Source organism: Cydia splendana, chromosome 6 (genome assembly GCF_910591565.1).
Source record: "Cydia splendana chromosome 6, ilCydSple1.2, whole genome shotgun sequence".
Classification (NCBI taxonomy): Eukaryota; Metazoa; Arthropoda; class Insecta; order Lepidoptera; family Tortricidae; genus Cydia; species Cydia splendana.
The window spans coordinates 12,315,668-12,339,682 of record NC_085965.1 but is presented as its reverse complement, the minus strand read 5'-3'; the positions used below and the strand labels follow the sequence as shown (position 1 = coordinate 12,339,682).

The following is a 24,015-nucleotide window of genomic DNA, read 5'->3' as shown; positions in this document are numbered from 1 at the left end:
CACCTATCTCGACTCTGGCAAATGACTAGACCTTATATTATAATAAAAAATAGTAAGCCAATTGAATGATTTAGCAAAAAAAAATACCATATGTTGTATGTCCTAATAATATTCTACTAAACAATAATTATATTTTTGATTTTAGGTACATATTTCGTTCATTAAGTGCATCGACTTGAGGTATTTCGTGCATTAGGTGTATCAAATTTAGGTATTTCGTTCATTAAGTATGTTAACTTTAGGTAATGCGATCATTAGGTATACCGACTTTAGGTAATTCGTGCCGTAGGTATGTTAACTTTAGGCAATTCGATCATAAGGTATACCGAGTTTAGGTATTTCGTGCATTAGGTATATCAACTTTAGGTGTTTCGTGTATTAGGTATATTGGCTTTAGGTATTTCGAGTATTAGGTGTTTCAACTTTAGGTAAATCGAGCATAGGTATTCTGAGCTTAGGTAAACCAATTGTAGGCGAAACGTGAAATAGGTAATTTGTTCATTAGGTGTTATGAGCTTAGGTTAATTGATCATTAGGTAAGTATTTAAAAAAATAGGTGAAACGAGCATAGGTGATTCAACATTAGGTAAATCGATTTTCGGTATTCTGATATGTAACCCAATTTGTATATCACAATCAAAGTTAGTAGCAAAGTGCCGCTCGCCGTTCCCCTTCGCTGTGCTGACTAGATAAAAACTACTTACTTACAGTATTAAACATCAGGATATTTACTTCCGGCTAAAATTGCTAATTAACACTGACTGATAAAGCCGCATTTTGATTTTGATTATCATTTACGATATTGATAACAAAGATAGCGGGAAAACACATGCATTCAGTATCGATTAAGTATTTGTTTAAGAAATACAATGAATACTGGTATTTTGTTAGTGCTTTGTGCGCTGGTGGGTAAATCCATGGGTAAGTCTAGCTTTAGTGATTTTCTTTTTTTTATGTTATACCATAGGTTAATAAATACACTTTAGATAAAAGAAATAAGGAGATCAAATAGCTGTGCTAATAACATTAAATTTCCTTTTTGTTATTTCCTATCTGATACAGGTACAGTCAACTGTAAAAATATGGGTGTACAAATCATCTCAAAAATATGTCCCATAACTCTTATGTCAGTGAATTAAGAACAATGGGACATATTTTTGAGTAAGTTGTTTACACCCATATTTTTACAGTTGACTGTACGTATCATAATGTAATATTTTAGTAGGTAGTTTGTATTTAATCTAACTGGTATACTAGTATTAGGTACTTAGTACCTATTTACGTAGCTACGACAAATACCTATGTAGCTCCTTGGATTTCACGGGCCTATAAATCTCGGTCTTTTGATAGGCTTGCCTGGAGATATAGATCCAACACGTAGAAGCCTGCTGGAACCCGTTCACTGGCGCAACAATAGATACCCGTATATGTACCAGTCCCAGCAGGAATTGAGACTATTATCAAAAAGTGAACATTATATCAGTCTATGGAATGAAGTTTGAGTGGACTATGAAACTGGGTATTGCAGAGGTCGGACACTTGCCATAACAATGTTTTACACGTTATCGAGTCAACACCTATTTTATTATCATCAAAACCGGAGCGCTGATTTTGTACATCATGCACGTCTTTTCGGTTCATTATAATCTGCCGTGGTTTCTGTAGGTGAGCTAAGATGCTACGCTTGCTCGTTCTCATCCGTGGACACTGACCGGTCGTGCGTGGAGGTGACCGACGACACGCGCACCGTCGACTGCCCCTACACATACTGTACCATTATGCGGCAGGAGTTCGTCGTAAGTGAATGGATGCTATTCTATTGTTCTAGGCATTTCCGTAAATTTTACATGATAACAGCGATTTAGGATTATAGTGTAGTTGAGTAACTATAATTTAGTGACAAATCCTATGGTTAGTCTACTTAATTTTTATTAGTCACGTACCCTCCAAAATTTGAAATTTAAAATAACATAAAATTATAATATTGTGGTAGATAGGTATGTTGATATAAATATATGCCGATTTAAAATACTTACCTAGACCACTGGTAGACCATCACTACTCATCATGATGTAACACTAACTCGTAAAGGAGGTTGTGATATAGACAGTTTTCATAAATAAAAACGGTTGGAGCAAAATTACACAGTGGGGAGCATTTTGAAGCTCACTCCTTACTTGCATTCCTGAAGCAGATGCAGTTGAGCGTCGGTGGCCTTAGTTAGAGATTAGCTATAAAATATCATAATTACTTATAATAAGTAAAGTCGCTTACTCCAGTGATTGTGGCGGTTTTTAAGTTCGCTGACACTGTGGGACAAATGTTGGAAGCTAAATTTGACCCACTTCCCGAGTTCCGATTGAGCTAAAATTTTGGATATAGGTACATGTAAATCGGATGACAATGCAATATTAAGATGACATGGAGCTGATTTGATGATGGAGACAGGACAACTCTGTGATAAAACGACGCAAACTAATTGTGTTTGGGGTTGTTAGAATTATCTCGATGAGTATTAGTTGCCTGTAGAAACAAAAGTACAGTCAGCGATAAAAGCTTGTAAGTACCAAAAATGAATTTTTTGCCAAATAATTTTCCAGGATCCTGTTGGAGAGGTCGCCAGTTTCATCAGAGGCTGCGAGGAAACCCCTGATTACCTCAACCACGACATTACCGACACCACATTCCGCACTTATTATCGAGCGTGCACTAACGACCTTTGCAATATAGGTAATTAATATAATTAATACGTAATCTAATATCCCCATTAATTAATTACGACTCACGTGAGCCGTGGCCGGGCCGGAGCTTCCGGAGCTTCGTTTTCTGGAGCACCACATGATCAGCCATCCTAGAAAATGACACGTCGGACGCCTCGACCCGGTCATGGCCCAGTCTAGCGTGAGTCACGTCACCCTTTACCTGCCTGCCATTGTTAGATTTTTGCAATAGCTATAACGTGCGATAAGTAAAAAGACTGGTGTAGAGTTAACTTACTGAACTACTTTTTATTTTTCAATAGGTGATGGAATCCAGTCGGTGGTGGGAGGTAGCCTGTCACCGACGCCGGAATATGTGGGAGACAACCTACTCGTTCCTGGCACTGGCGGCGGAGCTTCGGCTATTCAGATTAGTTTCTTATTGTTATTCGTTCTCTCTGCCATTACTGTTTATGTTTAATAATTTAGTACACAAGAAAAAAGTATGCAATCTTTATGCGGACTTCGTTTTTTTTCGTATAGAATCATACTCCTTTTAATAAGTTTAGTCTTTACTTTAGTCAGTTGAAATGTATTTATTTTTTAGATAGCCTACATTATATATCATGTTGCAATAACATAAGGGGCTCTACAAATTTAATATAAGTTGGTCAAGCAGATCTTGCCAGTAGAAAAAGGCGGCAAATTAGAAAAATGTAGGCGCGAAGGGATATCGTCTCATAGAAAAATTGAATTTTGCGCCTTTTTCTACTGACAAGATTTGCTTGACCATCTTATATATATCACCGAAATCGTTTGCGAAGACATAGTCGAAACTCAAAGATAAGAGATATCTCTTTCTCGCTCTTACTTATGGGTGCGGCGGCCCTTTAATGCTATCTACCCACGTTACGGTTTCCATAACAACTAATATGATGCTTAACTGTAAGTCATTTTGTGCAAATCGAATATTTATGAATAAACGTAAGATTAATCACATAACGTAATGAGACTAATGAGTGCAGTTGATTATACGAATATTTATTTTATAAATAGACTCGAGCATGTGCAGACTTCGGAACGTATCACGAGATTTTGACAGATTCCGTAGCGCAAAATGTCATTCAAAGTGATGTAGGTTATGTTGTCTATATTTTATATAAAATGTAATTAGTAACATAAATTAATAGTGCTGGTGGCGTAAAACACAATATGAACACTTCACCCACCAAAACCAAACAGAAGCTGTCGTTACGGAAACGGTTGTTCGTTAAAAAGTCACCCAAAGTTGGCTGCTATGTCGATACAGATTCCAATGATGAGTTTTCACAGTCGACGTCTCGTCCGATTTCCCCGGCCGACCCATTCCTTGCTCATAGTCAGTTACAAGTTGATACGAGCCTGGAGTCTATCGATAACCACAAGAATGCGTCGGAGCCGTTTAGCAACAACACAAGCCAAGGCAGTGATCACTTTCACAAGGACGACGATACCAATCCTCAGTGCTGTAAAACATTCTTCAGAAGATCTCGGCCGAGGAGTCTAGTAGAAGCACAATCAAAACCTGACACCAATTCTAGACCATGCAGCCCAGTCACTAGCAATAGTCATAGTGAAAACTCAGTCTCACAAACCAAGTCTGAAGAAATACCCAAAGTTACTGTTAAGTTTCCAAGGAATGACGATCCTCGAAAGTACTTTGAACATTCAGGGTCCTTTGAAGGTATAAAACCAAAGAGTAAACTGTTTGTCAAGAGATTATCAGCTGATCATTTAATATCTAACGACACCAAACCACTGTTTCATACATCATCTCCTGAAAGTGATAGAAGCAGTTCCTTAGATCGCAAAAGAAGGTAAGTTATTATTTTTTTTGTATTAAGTCCCATGAAAAACCTTGGTGGCAGGATGCCGGGGAAATAAACAATAAAATGAATCAAATTTGAATGAATTGATAAAAAAATTATCATTCTGACAAATAAAAAATTAAGTGTGCCCCCTAATTAAAGGACAGAGGGTTAATGCAATCAGGAGGTTCATTTTACACACTCACGGTGGCACCTGATACAAGGAGTTGTCAAAAAATCATTAGTTCAAAAGCTAGATTTTCTTGTATTCACTGCTTTTTTCACCTGTATCTTTTAATAACTTCATTATGCTGATAAATAATGCAGACCTGAATCAAGGTGTGAATTTTCTTGGTTAATTTAGAATTATATTTATTGAGTATGATTTAATGTCCTGGGCAGTGTTTTTTGATGCTTAGTTACATTCAATGTTAACTAATAACTGGTAAAAGTATGTGGTGTGCGCTGTATAGATACTTACATCATAACTTTCCATACAGGACAAAGTCAACAATAACCAGATCTCATTCCCGTGCGGGTAGCACAGACAGCTTGGTTCGCAACTCTCTGCTCGCTGCTCAGGTGCTTCGGCTCATTCCCACTCAGGAGGCGAGGGAGAGGTTGTGTCTATGCCTTATTCTTGATGCTAGCTTTATGTGCTTTATGGTTTTGGAATGCTTTTTATAATAGGTTGTGACTATGTCTGTCAAGCCATTCCCGTCAGTAGAAAAAAGCGGCAAATTTAATGACAATGTGTTTAATGATTCTGTTATACTATTTATTAGTAGCATTAGTGATCCAAAAGACTCGAGCCTTTTAGCTCTTTTTTTAGGGCTCGCCTCATCTCTCGACGCCTAAAAGGCTAAAAGACTATTTAGCTCTTTAGCCCCCGAGCCTAGTTTGTTTTAAGAGCTTAGACTCTTGGAGCTAATAACCTTATTAAAAGACTACATATTTTAAAAGCTAAAAGTCCTTATCTAAATATTAAGACTCGACATTTTTTTAGCCTCGAAGCCTTTTAGCCTCAAAGCCTAATGTAACAAAGGCTGTTACTACTACGTTTAGCTGACCTAAGTTTAAAAAATCTACCGTACGAAACTGATAATTTTATTTTATATCACTTTTGGTCGTTCATGAAATTTTGTTCAAATAAAAACGTCACTTTTGAGACTTTCTTTTTTTTTTTTTTCTGTCTTTCACATTTGAGACTTGTATGGATGGGCTATGTCAGTGTCAAACAAGTGACAAAAGTGACGTTTTTATCTAAGAAATGTCACTTTTGATACTTGTATGGATGGGATATGTCAGTGTCAAACAAGTGACAAAAGTGACGTTTTTGTTTGAATAACAATACCATACTATTCCATGTTACCATGCCAAAAATACCGTACCATACCATACCGTACCTTACCATACCATACCGCTCCATCCATACCATACCATAAAATAGTATATTATTACGGATTTGAGATACAACTATAGCGCCTGGATAAAGTTTAATTGAATGATTGCTATTCAATTAAAGTAAGCATAATATGCTAAACTTTAATTGGAAAAACTGGTACTTACAACTAGTTTAAAGGGATACTTTAGATTTATCTACATACGATATAGTGTAGACTATCAAATCTTTACACACCTACTATTATCTAAGTAATTAAGTATGAATGCATTCATAAAAGTTAAGAGTTTATATAACGGTCAAGTTCTTTTTAAGGTTTTAAGCTTTAAAAAGGCTTGAGCTCTTAAAAAGGCTATAATTAAAAAAAAAGGCTATAGCCTTTTTTAAGACTTTAGCCTTATTAAAACCTTTAGCCCTTTGAAACCTTTTTCATTAAGCCAGCTCTAAAAAGAACTCGGGAGCCTTAAATTATGGCTAAAAGGACTCGAGTCCTTTGGAACACTAAGTAGCATGGGTTTTATTATTGTCGTAATAATTATCTATTAAAAAAATGTTCAAAGATTCTAAAGTCATTTTAAAATTCCAAGTCAAATATGTACCTAGGCTTCAAATTCGCATGTATATTATTGTTTTGTTTTGTTGAGTTATATTTGAATTCTGACTAGAAACGAATAAAGATTTGCAAACCGAAAGGACACTCGACCGGCGGCGGCGATCAGCCATTTCAACAAATGCAAGCATATGCGAGTGGCCTCGGTACACGCTAGTCAACTCCCTTGAACGCTCGACGCTGGTCGTCGAACGCGCCTCTGGTCGCTTGCCGAGGCCGTACACTTTATTATTAATGTAACTACATATTTCTTATTTCATTACATAATGTTTTTCAGGAATTATTTGTATGGGCGACTAGCATCCCACTCCCTTCTGGGTGCTGCTGAGTTGGAACACGTCTTTCCAGAAAGGGAGGTGAAAATATTCGTGGGAACATGGAATATGAATGGCCAAGCTCCACCCAAGTATGTTAATGAGATTTCGTCACATATTTAAATTTGTCTAGTGAAAGGCAGTATTAATAATGGGTATTATTCCGACTGATTACCTTTTAACTAGACTATTTTGTCTTCCCAAAACAGTGTAGTGATTTCATCAAATCAGTTATTGAAAGGAAATGACAATTCAACGGTGTCTTTTTAAACATCTGTATTGACTGCAGTGACTGATATTATACTTAAAAACCGGACAAGTGCGAGTCGGACTCGCCCACCGAGGGTTCCGTACTTTTTAGTATTTGTTGTTATAGCGGCAACAGAAATACATCATCTGTGAAAATTTCAACTGTCTAGCTATCATGGTTCGTGAGATACAGCCTGGTGACAGACGGACGGACGGACGGACGGACAGCGGAGTCTTAGTAATAGGGTCCCGTTTTACCCTTTGGGTACGGAACCCTAAAAATAAAATAATTCAGCAATGTTAAGCGACATTTTCTAATTTCAGAGAACTAGCTGACTTTATTTTCCCGAACCAAGTGAAACACGTGCCAGACATATTCGCCATCGGCACTCAGGAGTCATATTCGGAGCGGACAGAGTGGGAAATAACCATTCAGGAAGTCTTAGGACCGTCACATTTACTCCTTCACTCTTATTATTTAGGTAAGATACTTTAAACACACGTTTATACGTTAAAACGTTTTTGAAGTGAAAACTTCTTTAGCGGCGCTTTGCACTTTTTGTGATGGGGAAAAAATGTTAAACTCGCGACAGGTCACGTGACCATAAGATTCGTAAGACGTAAGACGGACACGTGACCTGATCGAAAAACTGTTACAATGTCATTGAGTTTTCACTTCTGCCGGCACTCCCGGAGGCGAATTTACAAAGCCTATACTGATAAGGTCCAGATGCGAACTGAACTGGATTAGCTTTTGTTTGGACAAAACTTGACCAAACCCTAATCCATTACAGTACAGAAATTTACTGAAATCGTATAGACTTTGTTGGCTAAATTAATATGGATATTGTTGCTACAAATGCTAGTTTGTTGCGATCTAAACTTGAATAATATTTTAGTAATGACTCCGATTGTATTGCATTAATTACCGTTCGTGCTAATTACTTAAAAATACCTATTTTTTTTTCATTTAAGAACTATATCAGTTGAGATTTCTTATTAGGACATGTTTAATGTGAAATCGTAATACAATTATAAGTCGACTGTATTTTATAATACATTGGTACATAACGAAGTAGATGATTTATTTAAGGACCAAGATTTACTACTGTGTTCTGCCTTTTCTCCGAAGTTTTATTGTCCGAATTTCACTTGCCAGACAACTTTTCGCAGATGATTTACTTTGGCAACCAACATTCGCCAAATTTTCATCATGACAACGTTTTACTTTATAGAATTATTGTTATGTAGATTATTACTATGTGTACAACGTTTGGAGTACATTTCTATGGTCAAATCATTCAACTTGCTAGATATTTATTAATACGATATCGTCTAGTCATTTGACAGAGTTCACTGAGTCAAGATAGGTACGACGACGAGCGAAGCGAGGAAGAGCGTGTTAGGTGAACTGCGACCAAACAGCGAACCGACTTTTTTTTTACATAGAACGACTTTCCTGGCAACAGTTCATTTTCCTGGGGGTTGCAGTTCTAACCTAACCTAAGCCACTTTTCTGGCAACAGTTCATTTTCTTGAGGGTCGCAGTTCTAACTTAACCTAACCCACATTTTTGGTAACAGTTCGTTTTCTTGGGGGTCGAAGTTCTAACCTAACCTAACCCACTTTTCCAGCAACATTTCGTTTTCTTGGAGGTTGCAGATCAAACTAACCTAAACTACTTTTTTGGCAATTTACATGAATACTAGGTGAAAAGTAATTTAGTAAAAAAATAATTGTTGAAATCAATATTCAGTGAACTTTAGTGTCGTACAAATAATACTCGATGAATAATATTGAATAATGACGGCGAGACTCCGCTCGACTAGGTATTGTGAGAGCATTAATGTTTAAATATATCGCGACAAAATCTTAACCATTTGAGTAAATAAGTATTATTAAAATTTAGATATCACATTCAAACGTGCCTGAACTTACTAAACTCGACTAGGTTTTGGCGTGAATAATATTTGAAAATATGTATGCAAAAAGCTAATCCATTTCAGTGACTACTTTTTACCGAAACGGTATAGATATTGTCAAGTAATATGCATAAACAAAAGCTCACCTATTAAAATCTGAGTCGTGACTGAAATAGTATAGCTTTTGTAAATTCGCCTCCCGGAGTACAACCCGTTGTTTTTTTTTTTCAGTTTATTTCATATCGTAGTAAGTTTTACTTTTTAAAAACAGTTTTTTAGTTAAACCTATTATCAATTATCATGTATACAGAATTTGAAGAAATCTCTTCAAGTTTTAAGAACTAACCTTTGAGTAGTCGGACAACCCTATACAAACATATATATTTGCAAACTCGGGATTGTGTCTAATCTAAATGAAAAAACAATTATCACACTTGATCGCATCATAAACACATTAATCATCATTTGTACAGTCGACGCCAATGTGCACGCTTTTAATTGTCAAATCTTAAACCTTATTCCAAATACATAAGGTTCACCAATGATCAGTAATAGTGTCGCTGTTAGTACCTACACTAATTTAATAACGGAAGGCGAAAGAGATAATATATTCTTGGTCTCTGTTTGGCAACAATGAGATGGCTAATGTCACGTCACATCTAACAATGGACATACAAATGTCACTAAAGTAAAATAAACTTTATATCCTTAGTATGAGGTCTATAAAGGCAAGGTGGTCATCAATGTGCAATGTTACAACTTATAAGATAACATTTTATTCGCAAAACATCAAGCTATATACAATGCCCTATAGGCCTGTAATAATGACAAATATTTGTTTTGTTTTTATCTAACCTTGGTCCTTTACTAGTCGATTTTCTCATGTTATCAGTTTTAGTTACCGGTCTCTTTAGCGCGTTCGTTACCACAAACCCAATTAACCAAGTTAATTAAAGCAAGACCGACTGATTAAGAACCGCTCAGTTAATGTGATTTACGTATATTCGAATAGAATGTCCGATTAGATTATACTCAAAGGTATTCCGAATTTAAAACCGAGCTGAACTGAACCCGAACCAAAAGAAATAGTTATCGCTGGGAAGTATTTTTTAACCGACTTCAATTTCATAGAAGGAGGAGGTTCTGTATTCGGTTGTGGCTATTTTTTTTTTCTATGTACGTTCACCGATTACTCCGACATCCGTAGTCCGATTTGAGTAATTCTTTTTTTGTTTGAAAGGAGCTACCTCCGAGTTGGTCCCATTTTAATTTGGTTCTGTTCTGATGATGGGATCCATGAGGAATTGAGGGAATTCCTCAATTTTTAAAGGCACATGCATGGTGTTTTGGGCGTTTTCTTAAGCAACTCGAGCATTTTCTCCCGAAAACCACCAATTTGATGAAGTAGACCTGATGATGATGATTATTTTGATGATAATGATGATGATTTCTTTAAATGTAAGTATGTTCAGCGATTACTCCGGCACCTGTGATCCGATTTGAGTAATTATTTTTTTGTTTGGAAGAAGTTACCTCCAAGGTGTTTCCGTATTATTATTGGTTCTGGTCTGATGATGGAATCCATGAGGAATTGAGGGAACTCCTCAATTTTTAATGGCACGTGTTAAGTGATTTCGGGGTTTTCTAAAGTAACTCGAGCATTTGCTTACGAAAACCACCAATTTGATGTACTGCAACTGTAGCCTTACCACGAGTTTGACATTGACATATTCGCTAACGTCTTATGCATCTAAATGTAACTTTTTATGCATCTCGCTCACACTAAGGTTAGTACGAGCGAGATGCATAGGAAGTAAGTTACACACATGCTAGCGAATATATCAATGTCAAACTCGTGGTAAGCTGGTAAGGTTACTGATCGGGGGTTAGGGTTAGGAGTTGGAGAGGAGGGTTGTTGGTTCAGGATCGAGGGGTTCCTGGATCAGGGGTTAATGTGCTGTGAGGTTGAGTGATCGGGGGCTGAGGGATTGGGTCAGTGGCGGGGCGGGCGGATGGATTTAGTTGACAGGAATTATAATTTCCCAGACGGACTCGAGAAAATTCCTGATTACATATTTACTAAAGTAATAGGTACACGAATTTAGTATTAAACATGATCTTGTTTTTCATTCATGCGTCGCGCTCTTAACAATGCGTTAAAACTAAAAATGGTAAAATATAAACTTTTTACAAAAAAAATGTAACGAACTTAAAAAAGGATGAAATAAAATATTATCCTCTTTTATGTCTATGCGTTACCAACTGATATGTTTGAAGTCGGTGCCAAGCCAAGTAGTAACAATACCAGTCAAAAATAATCAGATTTATGGTTATTCCCATTAGAACTGTACTAATAACTATTATAAATGTGTAAAGAATTCTGTCTGCCTCTTTGTCGCCTTTTCATGGCTTAACAACTGAACCGCTTTAGGTGAAATTTGGCAAGAAGGTAAATTCCTTGAATTGTTTTATATTTTGAAATGTAGTCCTCTGGATAAGGGACGGGAAATAACTCAGTCCCAATCCCACACTTGCGTGCTATAGACTGTTCGAGCATTAGTAAGAAATGCTCTTTAAAAAATACGACGGCAAAAAAATGCATTTAAATTTACACTAATGTGCCGACAAATAGGGTACGGACTGCGCCAAGAAGGTTTGATCGTGTGTTCTTAGGTCCAGTCGACGTCAATGATATGTTTACACTTTTGCACCTTACTCCTTTGTAATAAGGCGAAAAGTGTAAACATATTTTTAACGTCGACTGTACTTACAGAAAGTACGTTCATTGTCGTCGTGTAAGGCAATCCAACGTAGGTAAATCCTTATCGAATCGCACCAAAGTCATGGTATGCTTCAAAATTTGACTTGGCACCGACTTCAAACATATCAGTTGGTAACGCATAGACATAAAAGAGGATAATATTTTATTTCATCCTTTTTTAAGTCGGTTTCATTTTTTTTGTAAATTTTTTTTATTTTATTGTATCATCATAATTTATGAAGTTGAGTAGATAGTGATTCACCTTTCATGAATTGCCAATTAATAAATGGTTTTTTTTTTATTTTATTAAATTTATGGACCGTTATTAAACTATTTTAGACAACTAAAGCCTAACCTAACCGGCCATTATTAAATTTGATTTACTAAAATTAGTCTGTGCAGAAATTAGTGGTTTGGAAATGAAATTCAATGACATGAAAAAAAATATTTAGTTTATTTTTTTCTTTTCACAGGAACAATCCACTTAACAGTATTCATCAGAAGAGATCTAATATGGTTCTGCTCGCTACCAGAAGACGCCAGCCTGTCTGTACGGCCGGGTACCGCCTTCCGGACGAAAGGCGCTGTGGCCATATCGTTCGCGCTGTTCGGCTCGACCTTTCTGTTCGTGACCGCGCACTTGACCGCGCACCAGGAGAAGGTCAAAGAGAGAGTCTCGGATATCAAGAGAATAATTAGGGCTATCGATTTACCAAAGAATTTGCCGTGCAGACATAAAAGTAAAGGTATGGTGTCCATAGTTGTATATAAATTTTTGGTACAAGCTTTTATCGCTACCTGTACTTTTCTTACGACAGACAACTAATACTCATCGAGACAATTCTAAAAACCCCTAACACAATTAGGTTGCGTTGTTTCATCACAGAGTTCCTATGGCCACCTCCTGTCTCCATCATCAGATCAGCTCGATGGTACCATAATATTACATTGTCATCCGATTTATACATGCATGCAAAATTTCAGCTCAATCGGAAACCGGGAAGTGGATCAAATTTAACTTGCAAGATTTGATTACAGACAAACAGACAACGGTCAGGTGAAAGTAAATAAAAGCTTGTAATAAAAAGCAGCATAATTATTGAAACTGTGTAAGCATATACACGGTGGCTCAAAAATAACTGCATTCCCGTTGCCAGGGAGGTTTTGGGATTATACTGAGTAACTTTTTAAAAATTTGGCTGTTTCATCATACATTTTGACTGGTCCATTTTTTTCGCGATTTCGGGGTTGGTCCCATAGTAAAAGTTGCTCAGTACAATCTCAAAACCTCCCTGGCAACGGGAATGCAGTTATGTTTTAACCACCGTGTAGATATGTTATAAGGTTGATGAATGACATGGTTTGTTTATATTATTCGTTCTATACGCCGTGTAATATCATGGGAAACGAAAATATCCATACTCGTTATTTTCCAGATGTGACAAACAACTTTGATTACGTTTTCTGGTGCGGTGATCTAAATTTTCGGCTGGGTGAACCGAGAACTGCTGTTTTACGGTGGATAGAGCAGACTGAAGTAAGTAGTGATACACCAACTACGGATTTGGCCGACAAGCCGACTAATTGGCTCTCGGATACCCGATTCTAGTTAGGGCAAATCGGAATAATGGCGTTACCAACTAATCGCTAACTACAAATGACGCCAGATCCGACCCTACTAGTCGGCGAATAATCGGCAGTTACTCTGGGACATTGCTAGATTCGTTTGTACCTACCGACATCTAAAAAAAACCATTTTACCGTTAAAATTACCTACAAGTTACCAGAAATTACATAACTATATTGATTCCTCAAGCAGCAATTAATTACTTAACCAGCGCTATATGAACGTGTTTCGCTTTAGTTCCCACTGCCTCATCACCTACCGCACGGTCTGCTGCACGCCGACCAGCTGACGGCCGTGCTGGAGGACGGCGCCGCCTTCAGAGACTTCCGAGAGGCGCCCATCACCTTCCCGCCCACATATAAGGTAACAAAATACACAACACAACATACAGTCATCATCATCCCGGTTCTTTGCCACGGCTCATAGGAGCCTGCTGGGATCCGTTTGGCAACTAATCCCGAGAATTGGCGTCGGCACTTTTACGAAAGCGACTGCCATCTGACCTTCCAACTCAGGGAAACTAGGCCTTGTTGGGATTAGTCCGGTTTTCTCACGATGTTTTCCTTCAACGAAAAACGATTGGTAAATATCAAATTAAATTTCGTACATAAGTTTCGAAAAACTCATTGGTACGAGCCGGAGTTAGAACCCGCGACCTCCGGATTGAAAGTCACACGCTCTTACCGCTAGGCCACCAACGCCTTTTACAACGCAACATACAGTCATATCCAGTATTTGTTTTATATGATAACGTGATATATTAAGTAAAAAAGTCAGACTTCTAACTTATTTTGAATACTATTTTACCCAGCTACACTTATATGGTTGTATCACAGAGCTAGGTCAGGATTTCGTTAAGTCTAGAAGAGAAACAGTCGAATTTTAAAGTTAGATTCAAATTTTGAATTTCTTTGCCGGCTCAATATCGCGTCTGTGGGATCCAAGGGAAATTAAGACTAAAATCATAAATGTTTACAGTACGATCCTGGCAGTCAGCAATTCGACACTTCAAGCAAACAGCGCGCCCCGGCCTACACCGATCGGATACTCTTCAAGGCCAGGACTATGACTGGGAACTCCTCGGCCTTCTCAGGTGAATATTTACCGGTTGGCGGTTGAATATACACTTTCTTTGTATCTATTTTTACAACACACATACCTAGTCCTTAACTGTCTTGCCCAATGAAACTAACCTAGCAGTTCAAACCCTTTTCTACAGTGGGAGACTTGTTCCCAGCCTTAGGACTTTCTTTCAAATTTCTATCTGTCTCTTCTCTACCCCCAATACCTAACTTTCTGCCTAAACTCTTCCTTTCTTTCCTTGCACTACTAATTTTAAAATTGACGGGCTCCAGTGATTTCAGGTCTACGCCGTTTGAGCGCAGTTCCAGTGCAGTCGGGGTTGAAGTGTGAATTATACAACTCTGTGCAGTCGATATGCACCAGCGACCATAAGCCGGTGTGGGGCTTGTTCTCGGCCGCGCTCCGCCCTGGCACCGACGTGTGAGTACAAACTATACCTTATTGCTACGACATAAGGTCTACAATATCAGTCATGTCAGGGTTGAAGTGTGAATTATACAACTCTGTGCAGTGGATATGCACCAACGACCTCAAGCCGGTGTGAGGTTTGTTCGAGGCCGCTCTCAGCCCCAGCACCGACGTGTGAGTACAAACTATACCTTATTGCTACGACATAAGGTTCACAATGACCCCAGTCCAGTCAGGAATGAAAAACGAATTATAATAACTCTGTGCAGTCGATTATGTACCCATAATAGTTGCTAGATTCCGCTGAACTGCTTCATATGTTTCGTGGTAGGTACCTAAACGGATTGTCAAACTATAAAATATGTACGGAGCCGTCTATTTATTTACATCAGATTTGAATTTCGAAACGAGTTTCTTTTTCTTTCATTTCACATCTCTTGTTAGTATTTGCTTTTCCAGTTGCAAAATAAATTTAAAATTTCCAGGGTCCCTCTAGCGGCGGGGCTGTTCAACCGCGAGGTGTACCTCGAGGGCATCAAGCGTAGACGAGCAGTTCTCGACCACGCGCCCGGCACGTCCGCCGTCTGCGCCATTCAATAACCCAACCACATAATTGCTTTACTAAAATAGACGTCCGGTACGACATACACATGTAGTGCATAATTATTTTACATCGTTTCTTCACGGAAACGTACGAACGAGTCTTGCTTTTTCGTCAGTCTCGGTACAATAAGGTTGACTGAAGTAGCATGAAAAATACGAACGTTTCCGAGAAAATACGATGGAAAATAATTATGCACTACATCCTGTAAGTGCTTATATTGAACCACATAGTCCGGCTACGCATCTGTAATAGGGCTACGTGAAGGGAGTTTTTCGGCTCGGACCTTCGACAGAACCATTGTATTTGGTTGACTACCAAAAGCGTGCTAGACATACTTAATGGAAGAAACCAAACCCTTAGACAAAGCCCGTTGTAAAAGCGACTTTACCCTATGCATCAAAATCTGTTTTGGACAAAAGAGTTGTATGTCGTGTAGGAAGATTGACTAGCCGGAGGTATGTAAATTAGACTTAGGTACATAAGATTACGCCCGACCAGGACGGACCTTTGTGATTCAAGTAAGCATTTGAAATGCAGTTTAGCGTAACAATGTAAGTCTAAACTGTAACTGTTGATTCGGACACTATTTTAATAAGGCAATTATTAATGTTATAATATTTTCTAATGGTGTTATTCATAAACGCGTTACTAGCCTGAATTACCTATGAATCGTTTGTCTTTATCTGTCATTTTGACTTATGTATTTGTATGAAAGGAATAAAACATAATTTAACTAAATCAGGCCCGTAAAGTTTTATGTATAAGGGGGTAAAACTTTTTTGTTACGGGGCTAAGTATGTTTCTAATATCTTATATCAGTATTTTAATCAAGGTGCCACATTTGGGTTTATGTTTGTTTAGTTAATATTGTAATAAATATCTGTAATTCTGAATGTAGGGAACAATATACATAACAATGGTTTAATTTCTTTTGAAATTAAGCTTAATGCACAATTTCGAATTGTAGATATGCACAAATTATTAGTAGTATCAAGGTCCTTTGATATTTAAAAATTTCGGTTTTTATTTAATAACAACCCATTACATTATTATTTATTTAAAAATATATTTGTTCAGTACCAAAAGGTACTTCAAATATTCTATTTATATAGGTATTATTAAAAAAAAACAGGGCTTAACTGACCTACAAAATCATGGTTCAAAAGAGGTTATTTAGTACAAAGTTTATTTACTTATTTAAAATATATTTTTCAATAAGTTGCTCATTTTACAACGCAATATTTTATTTTTGAATATTATTTATAGTGCAGAATCGCACAAATAGGTACAAAATGAATGTTTATGTTTACAGTATTGTGTTAAGGGCCCACTGATTGACAGTCCGCCGGCGGACTGTTAATCAGTGGGCCCCTTTACGAATATTATTTCAAGTTTCGTTACCTGGTTAATTGAGATAAGTGCTCAAATAAGTTGGAATTAAGACACATGATAAACACACGAAAGAAGACATTGAAATATATTAATTTTGTTATATTTAAGTTGTTTAAGCTGTACCAAAAAAAGACATCGTCTAGTCATTGTATTGTTGTGTTGCAACCGAGTACTTAAGTACCTACATATTTTATTTTAAAAAATTTGCTTATTAAATTTTGTTATTACTTAATGGCTTTTTACGGTATGTTAGAAGTTGGAATTGGAGTGGATCTGACAATCACGTTAGAGCTATAGAATCCCAATTTTAAAGTATTTCATAATATTACAAGAATTGCCTGTCCAATATCACTTTTAAAATTCCAGATACGTGTAACTAAGTTATTTTTTAAATTCTAATCTTTTCATTTAGGCAGTATACCTAAAGACGTTATTCGAAACGATTCATTTGACAACGATGCGATGATTTGCAAATGTTCACTTAATTCACTTAAATGTTCACTTAATGACCTTAATTGTGACTGAGTACTCTGACCACCACAATTCCAAACTCTTACCAACTGTCTACATATATGTAAAATGGGTTCCATGCCAATGATATGTCATAATTTAGGTATTAGTACAAGTATGTGCATGAGATGTCCATAAGTCATAAAACTAATTGCTTATTTCTTAATATTACGTTTTAAAAAAGCTGTTTAACCGTTAAAATATTGATGTTTTCTGTAGAGGTTTTAAGGTGCTTTTTCAATGATGGAGCGAGGCAAGGACCGAATTCAAATTGGATCCCTAACAAACAAATAGGTACCTACCTAGTAACACCACCGTTGTGATGTCTTGCCTCGTCGTTAAAAAAAAACACCATTGTAACCGTCCAATCTATTGAACTTTCTATCTTAAGGTTCGGCCACACCGCTGCTCAAAAGGCTCTTTTGAGCAGCGGTATCGCACGGAATCGCAGTGACGTGCCTTAACTGTCATATACGCCGCATTGACATATGTCTATATATGTCAATGATACGCCCGCCGTGACGTGCCTCATGTGAAACTACGATGCGTTTGAGCAGCGGTGTAGAGAGCTTGCGGTAAAGTCGTGACGTTTACGGCACGTCACTGTGATTCCCTACAGTAACCGTATTATGAGCAGCGGTGTGGCCGATCCTTTATAATAATACATTTGATTGATTGATCATTTTTTGACTCGCAAAAAATTTAATTAAGTTGATTGGATTGGAGTAGCCTTGCGTTTTAATCGTTGCGATGAGTTACATTTAAAATGAACGCGCTTTATGTATTATTTTTAAGTCATTAACATTATTAAATGTTTCTAATTATATTAGCTCTGTGTTGTATATGAAAGTATCTTAGAACTGATACTTTATTTAAAGTGGTTAGTACTGTTAGTAGCCCAGGTAGGAAATAATGAGCTTGTACTTAAATGTAAGATAGATGTGTGATGTTTCTGAAACAGTAGCGAGGCTTCGTACCGGAGATGACCATTGTTGAGATCTTTTAGGATTCAATTTCGATAGGATGCTCAGAATGCCAGCTTTTACTAGTTTCAGATTAGCTGACGTATCGACTTCGAAGTCATTAGCTTAATTTAAGGAACCCATCTACCAGATATCCGACTTTGAAGATATTCGTAGTAGACCAATTACGTGATCAAAACTAGTGAAAATTGCCATAAGCCAAAATTGGCATGGAAACCAAAGGGGTCTGCAGATGTGATGTCAAAGCTCTGTATGACAAAATTGGGTCACTATGCAACAGCAATCTGTAGAATCGTCAGACAATAATGAGTTTGGCTGTTGGTTGGTTGATGCTAAAACTGTTTGTAGACCCATAGCCCCCATAGGAGGAATCGTTTATTCTTGTAGTTATAGAAATATCTGTTTGTTGTGTGGTCCGTGTAGTTATAGGTATTAGAATATGGGACGTGCGAAGCCTCGATATTCTCTGCCTTAACACTGTGTAAACAGTACCGTCTGCGAAATGTTAAGAACATTTCAAATCATGTGCTGTGATTTACTCTGGTTTCTAGTCTGATGTCCATTCCAAAGTACATAGCTACTAAAATACCCCTTAGTTCGTGATAATTAATCTTGTAGCGTGTGGTTCCAAATACCGCGAATGTGCTAAGACCTACCGCTAATAGACTTAACATCATATTAGTAGGTAAAGGTCAATTCATAACTGTCGAATATGCGATCTTACGTTATTTTATTATCATACTCCACTATACTTTTAACATTTTAAAGCGTACAAAAAACACAATTGCATAAGTCAATTTTCAAGTCATTTCAAAGAAAACGCTAGTACAATCAACAGCAGAAGTTGCTAAGCGGACCAGGTGTTTATTGGCGACTTTATAGTTAAGAGAATAAGAGCGTGTCAAGGTAATTTTGAACATCTCACCCGCTTAGCAACTTCTTCTGCTGAATGTACATTAGGAGCACTAAGTCTTAGTAAATGCAAACCAGTTTGATATACATATGTCAAATTATAATTGTTTTTATAGTATATAATATACCTATATGATAAACTACCTTTTATACCTTACTAAAAACTAAAATTTGAGATTTTTATTCGAATAAAAATGTTCAAACCTACCGATTGATTATATGTACTTTCTAAACCACTAATTTCAATTATTGTGATTTTATGATATCCCTACCTAGGCATTATAGTTGCAGAAGAGAAAATAAATGTATTAGAGTCAGTTCTTACGTGGATCAATAAAACAAGAAGACAGAGTGTCTGTATAGTGTTCTAATATTCTGCGCCATCTATTGAATGAAAGTTGAGGTGTTTTGTTAGCGTCGAACAAAATAGATGGAACTGAGGATGAGGATGGTATTCTAATTCCATCTGTCCAATGTGTATTTCCGTCTCATATTTAGCTTAGTGAGAGAGTGAGACGCAATGCACATTGGCCAATGAAATTGGAATAGCACCCTGACTTTCATTCAATAGATGGCGCTGCGGTAACCGAACCTGAAGACAGGTCTAAACTTCGAACAAAATAGATGGAACTGAGACCTACGCGATTTTGTATAGACGTTGTCGATCTTCTCGTTTTATTGGTCCATGGTTCCTATAAGGAGCCTATGAGCCAATCTGTCTAAATAAATCCACCAGTCTTCCATACCTTGTAAAGTGATGTTTGTATGTGAACATAAGATTATGCTTGTGCTTATGCATATTGCATAACATTATATTAAGGCGGGATACCACCAGTGTGCGGCACTGTGCGGCACAAGCATATTCAGTACAAAATTGCTTGTGCCGCACACTGGTGGAATCCAGCCTTTATGCTGACGCTTTTTCACACAAGAACAATAATTAAATAGGGTAAAGCAAGCCAATATTAACTAATTTCTGATGGTACTGAAGTAATCAATAATAATTGCTTTGTTTACCCTAACTATTACAACTAGATTAGGTATGCTATTTACGCTCAAAATATATTTTTTGCTTCATAATAAAATAATTGTTATTAGAAAGAGAATAGTGATAGGACTGATAGGTATATTAATTAATCGTCGTCAAACTGAAACACTACTAGAAGATTCAGTATTTAGTTTGAGGACGGCACAATTCTACTTAGTTTGCACATTATACTTAATAGCAATTTACACCCCGTAGTTCGGTGGAATAGGATGTCATGATTCAGTTATAGCGGGTAATCTGTAATGAACTTAAAAGAACTTTATTTTTAAGAATATAAGAATGTTCGCAGGTAAATTTGTAGCTATTTTTGCTACTGTACAGTTGCCCTCAAAAATCCTTTATTAATTATTACTATGGATGCACATGACAATCCAACTAGTGTTCAGCGATTTTCGAGGACGACCGTACAGCCAACTGCATTATTTGTTTATATGTATTATATACCTTTTTGCAGTTGATATTGGTACCACCTAATTTTACAGGCTATTTTGGATGACTGAAATAATCATGTTACTAAAGAGTTTTCGACGGTAGTTATAAAAGTAAAAGATGGATCAGAGACTAATAAATTATAAAGATTGTGAATGTCTAGGAAAAATCTGTGGCTTGAAAATAATAGTTAAACTAGACGACTCACAAGTGGTCGCAGTGCATAAGTACAGTCAGCTGCAGAGAAATGGTACCCACTGCATAGAAGTTTGATTGCAAGGTCCACCTAATATGTACAGTTAGGACATAGCTGATTGTACATACTATATTGCTGATTGTATTTACATAAACGCCCTATGGACACGACTATTGAAGCCACGACTTTTCCTTTAACATTTTTGTAGTTGTAACGGTATGATATGTGTATTACAAAGTATTATTTTCACCAAAGCGATATTTGGCTAGTCCATATATTTATTTAGATAATTATAGTATTAAGGGAATACTAAAATGTTACACTATTTAATAAAACTTTCCTCGCTAATAAAGACTTTTACTGACGAAAATGATATTGAAGATTCATGTAGTTATCTGCCTCTTTATCGCTCAAATACGCAAGAGTGATAGAGAGGTCAGATAACGAAATTTTTCTTTTAGACGAAGATTCTCTAACGAATATTTTCTTGTTTCGCGGTAGACCCTCAGATTGTGATGGATTGTGGTCAGGGGCGTATTTTGAAATTTGGCGCCCCGGGCCAATACGTTTCGCCGCCCCAGAAGTCAAGGAAGAAAAGCAAAATGCGATCCGATGCCGCCCCTATATGCCGCCCCTGGGGGTTGGCGCCCCGGGCCATGGCCCGGATGGCCCTAGGGTAAATACGCCCCTGATTGTGGTAGTGGCGCCCCCTAAGCAGAGATTCGCGTAATATTCCCAAATGGTAACTGGACCGGGCGATTGAATTGAAGTATAACTAATATTTAACACAAGGTAATCCCTACAAAATTGTGTTTTTTTCTCTAGTCATTGATGAACCTACTTACCTACCAAAAAGGACATATGTGTGTGTATTTTTTTAAGCTACATTTTTGTTTTCGATTTGAGAAATTCTTTTTTTATTTCAAAGGAGATAGCGCCAAGCCAAGGCAGGCGCGGATCCAGCCCTCTAAAAAGGTTGTGGTCACAGCCACTCCAAAATCGGTCAAGTGCGAGTCGAGGGTACCTGATGATTCCCCGACCAATAAATTCGCAGAGGGATCGCAAGCGATTTATTTCAGTCCATACACACTTAGATATATAACTACGCTAAAAAACTTCTTCGGCTGTAAATTAAAAGCTGGCATTAAGCTAGAAATAATTGCCCCTGTAAGTAAATAATCTATATTCTTGCAAATAATTAGGGCTCTGTATTCAGCTGGGGTACCTACCCTAATGATTACCCGACCAATTTATAGCACAACAATTACACAATTTATAGCACATTGTCGATTCGCTTGACAACGTTTCGCCGAAAATCGTTTCGCAGAGTCAATTATTCGTAGATGCAACTTTTGGTCGACTAACTTTTGGTAGACTCTTGATTCACATATCATTCAGTTCGCTTCTGTGTAAATTAGCAGACCAATTATTAGAAGAATTACATTTGGCGGAGTAATCTTTTCATCAAGCAACCTTTAGTCGAGTAGGTAACGTTTTACTTATAACTTTTTTTCAAGTTTTTGTCAAGTGGCACTCAATCACACTACATATAAATAAGTATAAGTACTGTGGACGGTTTTACCTGTGGACACTACCGGTATTTAAAGAACTAATAACGATACACTACCATCGTGAACTTAAAAAAATGCATTTTCTTATATTACTAACAATCCGTTATTCACCGTTTTTTTTTGTTTTTTTTTCTTTCTATAAATAAATATTATAGGACATTTTTACACAAATGACTAAGCCCCACGGTAAGCTCAAGAAGGCTTGTGTTGTGGGTACTCAGACAACGACGATATATATAATATATAAATACTTAAATACATAGAATACAACCATGACTCATTTATATTTATAAATGTAGGGAGATTTTTTTTTCGAGTCTTAAAAAAAATTATGCCAATAGCTAAATTTTTATCCTCGTAATATAAATGTGTTTTGTGAATTCGGTAAATGATACAAGTGTGTAAATAATCACAAAATAAGCTTCAAGGTTTCATTGTTGTTTTCTACAGTTTTCGCATTTTGCCAGATGTTTAATTGATACCTAAATACTAAATAGTATATGGTTCATAAAAAGGAGGTAGAGTAGTGTACCTATGGACACCCTGACTAACGAAAAATCAAGCTTTATTCGTCTAAAGCTTTGCGTACTAAACGATGATTACGAGGTCTTTGTAGACCCTGGAGACAATATCAAGTCCAAAAGTTTACCAAATATGACATACGATTTTTTGTAAGGTCTATGGAGCCCTTTCCATACCCATGCGCTCTAAAACTCCTATGACAGACAGTTAAAAGCAGGAATTATTTTAAGAAATTGTACAAAAATTTCTGAATGTATAAATTTAAGACTCCATAATTTAACAATTTAAAAAATTGCTGTTTATTCTGTATCACAAATAATTTGAGTTGTCAGCTGATATAAATACTTATGACAGCTAGGAGTTCTATTTAACTAAGTAGGAGTTCTATTTAAGGCACCGTAACGTGTTTCGGCCAATGGTTAATTTACTCGGGCAATTTTGACGTTCACCAAACGATCACTCTACGAAAAGTAAATCTACGTAGGTATCGATTAACTGACTACTCTGCGTATAACTAATGAAATTCTGCCAAATGTTTCTCTGCCAAGGCGTCTGCGAAACAAAAATCGGTGTAATTCTACTCGGGGAATCAACAGGGCACCCTATCAGGGTTGTGGGCATGCCCACCGTGCCCACAACGGTGGATCCGCGCCTGAGCCAAGGTGGTAACTATTAGTAGCTTAAAGACAGCCGAGCTCCCTGATGGAGCTCGAAGCGATAAGATTTGGACTTGTTCTCATGTAGTATACTCGTATATGTATAACAGGATCAAAAGATCAACGAGACCAAAACGGATATGGCGAGTGGGCTTGGGCGTGTTCCACATAGAATATAAATGACAACCGACAGGGCTGAATGGAGTAAAAGAGGGAAGGCGTTTGCCCACCAGAGGGCCACTAAAAAGACAAAAATATAGCAAACAAGAA

At 37.1% G+C, this 24,015-nt stretch overlaps 2 protein-coding genes across 4 annotated transcripts; both read left to right on the top strand.

The window, feature by feature from the left end:
• Window positions 1-788: 788 nt before the first annotated feature.
• LOC134791453 (uncharacterized) lies at window positions 789-3,187 on the top strand. The gene is made up of 4 exons (XM_063762480.1): window positions 789-921; window positions 1,666-1,796; window positions 2,601-2,730; window positions 3,023-3,187. The coding sequence occupies exons 1-4, from the start codon at window positions 870-872 to the stop codon at window positions 3,178-3,180; spliced, it is 471 nt and encodes a 156-aa protein (XP_063618550.1). The 5' UTR covers window positions 789-869; the 3' UTR covers window positions 3,181-3,187.
• Window positions 3,188-3,665: 478 nt separating this feature from the next.
• LOC134791451 (inositol polyphosphate 5-phosphatase E) lies at window positions 3,666-21,342 on the top strand. 3 transcript variants are annotated; one of them, XM_063762476.1, is made up of 10 exons: window positions 3,666-4,555; window positions 5,047-5,166; window positions 6,836-6,964; window positions 7,446-7,603; window positions 12,278-12,550; window positions 13,241-13,341; window positions 13,669-13,794; window positions 14,410-14,524; window positions 14,796-14,934; window positions 15,408-21,342. In XM_063762476.1, exons 1-10 carry the CDS (start codon window positions 3,912-3,914, stop codon window positions 15,520-15,522), a joined length of 1,920 nt encoding a protein of 639 aa, XP_063618546.1. In that variant the 5' UTR covers window positions 3,666-3,911; the 3' UTR covers window positions 15,523-21,342. The 3 variants fall into 3 exon arrangements, with proteins under 3 accessions (XP_063618546.1, XP_063618545.1, XP_063618547.1); XM_063762475.1 differs by having other exon boundaries at window positions 14,787-14,934; XM_063762477.1 differs by lacking the exon at window positions 5,047-5,166 and having other exon boundaries at window positions 14,787-14,934.
• The last annotated feature ends 2,673 nt before the right edge of the window (window positions 21,343-24,015 follow it).

Bases quoted from the DNA above. Each gene is read 5' to 3' on its own strand.
- LOC134791451 (XM_063762475.1), top strand. From the start codon at position 3,912: ATGAACACTTCACCCACCAAAACCAAACAGAAGCTGTCGTTACGGAAA. The intron at 5,167-6,835 runs GTTGTGTCTATG...AATGTTTTTCAG, and splicing joins ACTCAGGAGGCGAGGGAGAG to GAATTATTTGTATGGGCGAC. The intron at 13,795-14,409 runs GTAACAAAATAC...AAATGTTTACAG, and splicing joins CCTTCCCGCCCACATATAAG to TACGATCCTGGCAGTCAGCA.
- LOC134791453 (XM_063762480.1), top strand. From the start codon at position 870: ATGAATACTGGTATTTTGTTAGTGCTTTGTGCGCTGGTGGGTAAATCC. The intron at 1,797-2,600 runs GTAAGTGAATGG...ATAATTTTCCAG, and splicing joins TTATGCGGCAGGAGTTCGTC to GATCCTGTTGGAGAGGTCGC. The intron at 2,731-3,022 runs GTAATTAATATA...ATTTTTCAATAG, and splicing joins TAACGACCTTTGCAATATAG to GTGATGGAATCCAGTCGGTG.